Raw genomic sequence first — 8,654 nt, forward strand, 5'->3', positions numbered from 1 at the left:
TCTAAATTTTAAGGAGGTGTTATTAAGCAGATTCTTGCATTCTCTCCATATTTGACAAATCAGAATATCAGGGGCGGATGCAGGAATTTTCGAAAGGGGGGGGGGGGGGGGGGTGCAAAACATATGTCCCGATACAAATGCATTGATCGGCAAAAATAAAGGGGGGGTGCGCACCCCCGGACCCCCCCCCCCCCTCTGGATCCGCCACTGAATATTGAGAAGTTGAAACAGAATGTGTTGTGAGACAAAAGGCTATCATTGATTACATTCACATTGGTTAATTTGTTTATTTAAAATATCCTATTCAACTATACTAGTAAATGTTAACCGTGTTCTAGATATTTGAACAATGTGAAAGTAAAATATAAAATAGCAGACAAGTTTAAATCGTTTTTCGTACCTGTCATTGATTTGTTTATAATAATGCATGCATGGTTTACGTTATAAGATCTTACAAGGGAGATAAGTGAACTCTTTATTTATTTACGTTCCTCGTCTGACGAGAACAATCAGCTGAACAGTATAGAAGGTTACACTTTCAATCTATTTATATTTACCATAAGACAAAAGGTAATAATGAAGTATAAACACAATAGGTTAGAATGTATGTGAATTCGAGCAAGGAGAATTATCATCACTGTCATTCAAAATTATTGTGATAATTCAAAAGGTACTTATTTGTCTACCATTGTGCTATAAATACACTTTAGGTATAAAATATCTACTTTCGATTTCGATTTGTTAACATTAATCTGTTGAAATTTATGATATTTTGTTTTCATTTTCACGGTGATCGTCATTGTTTTTGTAGTCATAAAACAAGAGCTAAACTCAAAGGTAATACAAATACACAAAGTCATATAATGCAAATAAATACATCTTTATTTGGTTGTAATGTTTATGCATATTTCCAATAAAGGGTAACCCAGTTTTTTGGCTCATATCTCTGAAACCAAAGCATTTAGAACAAATCTGGCATGGATATAAATGTTCATTAAGGCAGCAACCATTTGATTTTCTGGGGGGGCTATGGTTTTTTTTGGAAAAAAAAGTTTGTTTCCAGTTTTTGGAGAAAAAAATAATTTGTTTTTGATTCTGAGAAAAAAAAATTGTTTGTTTCACTCTCAGCTGCCACTATATGTAATGCATTCCGGCAATTAGTCTCCAATGTAACAATAATATTTTCATTATTGTTACATTTCCATGTAACCGTAGCCAGTGCCTTTTATTTATTATCTTCAATATTATAATAGATAAACTGTAAACAGCAATAATGTACAGCAAAGTAAGACCTACAAATAAGTCAACATGAGCAAAATTATCAATTGACCCTTTAAGGAGTTATTGTCCTTCATATTCAATTTTTAACATTTTTTATAAATGTTGTAAATTTTGGTAAATGTTTACACAATTTTTTCCTTTTTAACTACTAATTTTATCAAAAGTAAAAAGGTTTTTATGTAAAATTGTCATTCCCTGAGGTTTCTTTTCCCGTTTCCTTTATATTTGACATTAAAAGAAGAATAGTTCTCCATTTGGCAAAGAATAATGTGTAAAATGGCCAATCGCTTATAGCCCTCCTATAGCCATAGGACAAAAGTGAGTTCCCACTTCAAAAATGTCCTATCATTTCAACTAAAATCAATAATTTTCAAAACAATATTACCAAGGAGCTTTATAAACGGTTTTTATAAAATAGATACCATACTTGCAGAAATGTCCGAAATTTTGTTGTTTTATTTGGCCATCATTTTCATGAGGTTCATTTTCAGCTCACCTGGCCCAAAGTGCCAAGTGAGCTTTTCTCATCACTTGGCGTCTGGTGTCCGGCGTCGTCCGGCGTCGTCGTCGTTAACTTTTACAAAAATCTTCTCCTCTGAAACTACTGGGCCAAATTTAACCAAACTTGGCCACAATCATCATTGGGGTATCTAGTTTATAAATTGTGTCCGGTGACCCGCCAAACCAACCAAGATGGCTGCCATGGCTAAAAATAGAACATAGGGGTAAAATACAGTTTTTGGCTTATAACTCAAAAGCCAAAGCCTTTAGAGCAAATCTGACAGGGGTAAAATTGTTTATCAGGTCAAGATCTATCTGCTCTAATATTTTCAGATCAATTGGACAACCCGTTGTTGGGTTGATGCCCCTAAATTGGTAATTTTAAGAAAATTTTACTGTTTTTGGTTATTTTCTTGAATATTATTATAGATAGAGATAAACTGAAAACAGCAATAATGTTCAGCAGAGTAAGATTTACAAATAAGTCAAATGACCGAAATGGTCAGTTGACCCCTTTAGGAGTTATTGCCCTTTATAGTCAATTTTTAACCATTTTTCGTAAATTTTCGTATTCTTTTACAAAAATCTTCTCATCTGAAACTACATGGCCAAATTTTACCAAACTTTGCCACAATCATCATTGGGGTATCTTGTTTTAAAAATCGTGTCCGGTGACCCGGCAAACCAACCAAGGTGGCCGCCATGTCTAAAAATAGAACATAAAGGTAAAATGCAGTTTTTGGCTTATAACTCAAAAACCAAAGCATTGAGCAAATCTGACAATGGGTAAATTGTTTATCAGGTCAATTTCTATCTGCTCTGAAATTTCAGATGAATCGGACGACCCGTTGTTGGGTTGCTGCCCCTAAATTGGTAATTTTAAGGAAATTTTACTGTTTTTGCTTATTTTCTTGAATATTATTATAGGTAGAGATAAACTTTAAACAGCAAAAATTTTCAGCAGAGTAATATTTACAAATAATTCAACATGACCGAAATGGTCAATTGACCCCTTTAGGAGTTATTGCCCTTTATAGTCAATTTTTAACCATTTTTCTAGAATTTAGTATTCTTTTAAAAAATCTTCTCTGAAACTACTGGGCCAAATTTAACCATACTTGGCCACAATCATCATTTGGGTATCTAGTTTTAAGAATGTGTGGCATGACCCTGCCAACCAAACAAGATGGCCACCATGGCTAAAAATAGAACATAGGGGTAAAATGTAGATTTTGGCTTTTAACTCTAAAACCAAAGCATTTAGAGCAAATCTGACATGGGATAAAAAAATCTATTAGGTCAAGATCTATCTGCCCTGAAATTTTTAGACAAAACAGACAACCTGTTGTTGGGTTGCTGCCCCAGAATTAGTAATTTCTAAGGAAATTTTGCAGTTTTTGGTTATTATCTTGAATATTATAATAGATAGAGATAAACTGTAAACAGCAATAGTGTTCAGCAAAGTAAGATCTACAAATAAGTCAACATGACCAAAATTGTCAGTTTATCCCTTAAGGAGTTATTGCCCTATATAGTCATTTTTTAACAATTTTCATAAATTTTTATAAATTTTTAGAATATATTTTCCACTGTAATTACTGGGCCAAGTTCATTATAGATAGAGATAATTGTAGCAAGAAGAATGTCCAGTAAAGTAAGATCTACAAACACATCATGATCACCAAAACACAATTTTGTCATGAATTTATCTGTGTCCATTGTTTAATATGCACATAGACCAAGGTGAGCGACACAGGCTCTTGAGAGCCTCTAGTTATTATACTTAGTTGTACATGTGTTTGTAATAACATACATTTTTTCCTAGATGGCTAAACCTGGGGATACAGTAGACTGGCAGGATGGGAAATCACTATCAGAATGCATGCTATACATGTTAGAGAAAGAAATTATGTGTGACGTCACTTTCCGTGTTGGAACAGATCAAAGTATTATCAAAGCACACAAGTACATGTTGGCAAGTCGGAGTCCAGTTTTTTATACCATGTTTGAAGGTTCTTGTCCTGAAAAGGGAGAAATCATTGTACCAGACATCAATCCAGAAATATTCAAAGCTTTATTAAAGTAAGATGATATCAACGAGTAATTATGCCTTTAAGCATATTTTTCTTCTTCTTACAAACACTAGTGGAACAATGTGGGATGCGTTTAATAGTCTTTTACTTTACTATATACTTTTATTAAATAACGTTTATTTTTTACAGTATGAGAATAGCATTAAATTTACTTGAATTCCATATTTTCAGAAATGGTGTTTAGTGGGCTAATATGAAAAATGTATCACGTCTCCAGCTTTTAACACGTGCCTTTTTGTAACGTTATCGCATGGCATTTCGGCGTTACACTGCAAAATCTGAAAGATTCATTTTTATTGTACATTTTCACTGAACAACATATCAAAGTAGGGATTAGGAACATGAAAATGAGTTATGTAAAATGCAAATTAAAAAAAAAACCATATGATACATCAATTGCATTATTCAAAGTTTCCAGCATAATTTAGAAAGTTACTTTACAAATGTAGACTGTCCCAAACGGTGTTCATTATGTTTTGTTGATTTTTGTTATCTTCAATATAAAGATATATTATCTTGTTGTTTTTCTTATTTGGCGATATATGATTGCAAATGAGACAAATATCCATCCAAGTTATAGAATTAAGTGGATGTAAGCAGTTATAGGCAAAAATTTGATCTTCAACAATGAGAAAGACTTATACCGTATAGTCACCTATAAAAGGCCCGACATGAACAATATGAAACAATTCAATTAAGAAAACTAGCCGCTTAATTTATATAAGGTATGACAACAACCAAACTACAGGTTAAAATAACCACTAGACTACAGCCTCCTGACTTTGGACAGGCACATATATACACGAATAATAATATATAATTTGGGTGGGTTTAAACATTTTTAAGCGCATAACCACCCCCTAACCTGGAACACTTCCATCATATTTAAACAATAACATTAATCATATCTTTTCTTTTTATTGTTATTCAAATGTGATTTATATCATTTTTTTTTATCTTTTACTACCAGATGTATTTACTCAGATAAATTGGACGTTGCTCTTGAAAATATTTCCGAAGCCCTTTACGTTGCCGAAAAATATATGATTTCTACGATGAAAACTGAATGTACAAGTCTACTATCATCCTCTGCTGAAACATCAAATGCACCAGTGGTGTTTAACATTGCGTCTCAGTTTCATCTCGAGCCTCTAAAAGACAAGAGCCTCCTGCATATTCAGAATAATGCAGTGGAATGCCTGACAGTGCCAAATGCTGTAAAAATTTCAAAAGAAAATATTGAAGCTATTCTGAAATTGGATTCCATGTCTTGTTCCGAATCAACTAAGTGTCGATTTCTTATAATGTGGTCAAGTCATCGATGTGAGAAACAGGGGGAAACAGTATCTGGTGAGAACATGAGAAAAATAATTGGCTCATTGCTGTATTTGGTCCATTTTCCATTTCTTAACAGAGAATATTTTGCAAAAGAGATAGCTCATTCTGGCTTGCTGACTTGGGAAGAAGTAGTAAGTGTGTTTTCTTCCCACTATGGACGGAAGAATGAATTTTTCACAGGGTTGGCCAAACATTCAAGAGTATTCCATCAACATTACACTGTTCTCCGTCATAGTCGTATTTTAGAAAGTTGGGATCCATACAAGGATATTATTAATTACGATGCTTTGAATATTAAAGTTAATAAGAATATTGAGCTGAAATCAGTGATATTATATGGTCCAGCTGGTGATGTATCTAGCTCTGCTAAAAACCTTACTGTACAAATTCTAAATGACAGCGGAAATGAAATATACAGTCAAAAATATGAGAGCTGTACTGAAAGACAAGAATTGCAGACTGTTAATTTAAACGAACCTATCGAATTAGATTCAAATAAATATTTTACTATCATTTTAGTTGGTTTAAAGTTTAAAGCGCACAGTGGGACAAAATGCAAACCAGAATACATAATAGATGATGTAATTGTAACCTTTCAGAAATCACCGAAGTGTAACACTACAACAAATGAAGAACGAGGCCAAATTGCAGGAATAGAATTCAATGTATAACATTTATATTCAAATTAAAAAAACAGTTTGATGATACAAATTTAACCTGACATTTACTAAGAGTGGTTTACTGATTCCGATTTGTAAGGAAGTTCTTGGCAGTGTATTACATATTCAAACCATATTAAATTTGAAACCTTACGTTCATGTCTCATTTTCTTATTTAACCATGCTTGTGAGGACATTAAGATGTTTAAGTAAGAATGTAACGTATACAGCCAATCATCTAATTTTATTCAGCACTCATTTATGCTATCTAATTTCACACAAGTCTGAGTTGTATAAAGCAGTAAGATTGTATTATGCAAATGTACATCATTTGCTTTTAAGTAATACATTATAAAGTAGGGATGTCAAGTATGTTATTATTTAATCGAGTACTCGTTGGATTTACCGAGCAATACTCAAGTACTCAATTGGAAAAACATCAACAAAATGAAAAAAAAATAGAAACACAAAATTATTCCTATTTTATGTATTGTGGGTCGCTGTTTTATGGACTGAAAACTCTCCACATCATTACCTAGGACTAGATTTAATTGTTACAAGAATTGTACACAATAATTAATAGTCCAAATACTACTTGAACCAAAAATATGATGCTCCGCAGAGCGCGGCTTTATTCGACCGCAGGGGTCAAACCCTGAACAGTTTGGGCAAGTATGGACACAACATTTAAGCTTGATACAGCTCTGAATTTGGATTGTGATTAAATAGTTGACACAACATACGGTTCTGACAAAGAAAGAATGTGGTAAAAGAACTTAAACTTAAAAACTTAAAAATTTTAAATTGGACATTTACCTATTATTGTCCAATATCCCAAATCTAAATACATGGTTAGATTCAGCATATCATAAAACCCCAAGAATTCAATTTTTGTTGAAACCAAACAAAGTTTAATTTTTGACCCTTTGGACCTTAATGTAGACCTATTTGAAAACGGGACAATACTGTGCAATTGAATATTTATGGCTATTACGCAAAACTCTGCATTTGAAAATTTCTTGCTATTGCGCAATATTGTGCAATTAGATATTTGAAAACTGGGTTTATAATAAAAAATCTAAGTACATGTTTAGATTCAGCATATCAAAGAACCCCAAGAATTCAATTTTTGTTAAAATCAAGCTAAGTTTAATGTTGAACCCTTTGGACCTTAATGTAGACCAATTTGAAAACAGGACCAAAATTTAAGAATCTGAATACACAGTTAGATTTAGCATATCAAAGAACCTCAATTATTCAATTTTTGATGAAATCAAACAGAGTTTAATTTTGGACCCCGATTTGGACCAACTTGAAAACTGGGTAAATAATACAAAATCTAAGTACATTTTTAGATTCAGCATATCAAAGAACCCCAAGGATTCAATTTTTGCTAAAATCTAACTAAGTTTAATTTTGGACCCTTTGGACCTTAATGTAGACCAATTTGAAAACGAGACCAAAAATTAAGAATCTACATACACAGTTAGATTCGGCATATCAAAGAACCCCAATTATTCAATTTTTGATTAAATCAAACAAAGTTCAATTTTGGACCCTTTGGACCCCTTATTCCTAAACTGTTGAGACCAAAACTCCCAAAATCAAACCCAACCTTCCTTTTATGGTCATAAACCTTATGTTTAAATTTCATAGATTTCTATTTACTTATACTAAATTTATGGTGCTAAAACCAAGAATAATGCTTATTTGGGCCCCTATTTGGCCCCTAATTCCTAAACTGTTGGGACCTCAACTCCCAAAATCAATCCCAATTTTCCTTTAGTGGTCATAAACCTTGTGTTTAAATTTCATTGATTTCTATTTACTTATACTAAAGTTATTGTGCGAAAACCAAGAATAATACTTATTTGGGCCCTTTTTAGGCCCCTTATTCCTAAACTGTTGGAACCAAAACTCCCAAAATCAATCCCAACCTTCCTTTTGTGGTCATAAACTTTGTGTTAAAATTTCATAGATTTCTTTTCACTTTTCAACTTTTCAAGTTAGAGTGCGAAAACTAAAAGTATTCGGACGACAACGACGACGCCAACGTCATACCAATATACGACCAAAAATTTTTTAATTTTTGCGGTCTTATCAGTTGAAAATGGCTCAACTTATCAGATGGATACAAATAGAAATACATCTAACAAATACTTAGTGGACGTGGCCAGGTACTTATATATCCTGGCAACAAAAAGACACTTAGTACTGATTTGAGAGTACTCGCAATTACTGACAGCTAGTTCAAAGCCACTTACAACTAATACAAAAAAAATCATGCATCTAAGACTAAATTATCAATCAGTACACATCCAACATCCAATGGATTTAGTGTAAAGACGTCATAAACAGTCAGAGAAAATTAAGCCTTGAAAAGGTGTTCTTGATCATAGCCTTCTCTGCTCAGAGGAAGTTCAAATGACAATTGAACGCAAACATTCGAAAAGTATTTAAATTTTTATTAATTTTGAGTTATATTAATTTTCCTGGGAGGTGCTCTCAACAATTTTTTGTTTGTTTGTTTAAGCTTAAGAACCCAACAACATTCTTATAGGAAACTGATTAGAAGAGTATCAATCTGTACTTTTGGTAAATTACTCACAAGGTATCACATAGACTTATCATTATCAATGATCCATGTTAATGAGGTCAACATCAGATGACAAACACATCATTTTTTTTAATAACAAAAATTAACCAGATGCTCCTCAGGGTGTAGCTTTATACAACAGAGGTCGAACACTGAACAGTTGGGGTAAGTATGGACACAACATTC

The 8,654-nt window shown here is 32.8% G+C and overlaps 1 protein-coding gene across 1 annotated transcript; it reads left to right on the top strand.

Moving 5' to 3' along the window:
* Positions 1–472: 472 nt before the first annotated feature.
* Positions 473–6,025, top strand: LOC139500686 (BTB/POZ domain-containing protein 2-like). The gene is made up of 3 exons (XM_071289482.1): positions 473–570; positions 3,608–3,864; positions 4,846–6,025. Exons 2-3 carry the CDS (start codon positions 3,608–3,610, stop codon positions 5,882–5,884), a joined length of 1,296 nt encoding a protein of 431 aa, XP_071145583.1. The 5' UTR covers positions 473–570; the 3' UTR covers positions 5,885–6,025.
* Positions 6,026–8,654: the final 2,629 nt, after the last annotated feature.

The sequence above is a fragment of the Mytilus edulis genome, chromosome 13 (genome assembly GCF_963676685.1).
Source record: "Mytilus edulis chromosome 13, xbMytEdul2.2, whole genome shotgun sequence".
Lineage (NCBI taxonomy): Eukaryota > Metazoa > Mollusca > Bivalvia > Mytilida > Mytilidae > Mytilus > Mytilus edulis.

Coding starts and splice junctions, on each gene's coding strand:
- LOC139500686 (XM_071289482.1), top strand. CDS start 3,608: ATGGCTAAACCTGGGGATACAGTAGACTGGCAGGATGGGAAATCACTA. Junction 3,865..4,845: donor ATATTCAAAGCTTTATTAAA/GTAAGATGATAT, acceptor TTTTACTACCAG/ATGTATTTACTCAGATAAAT.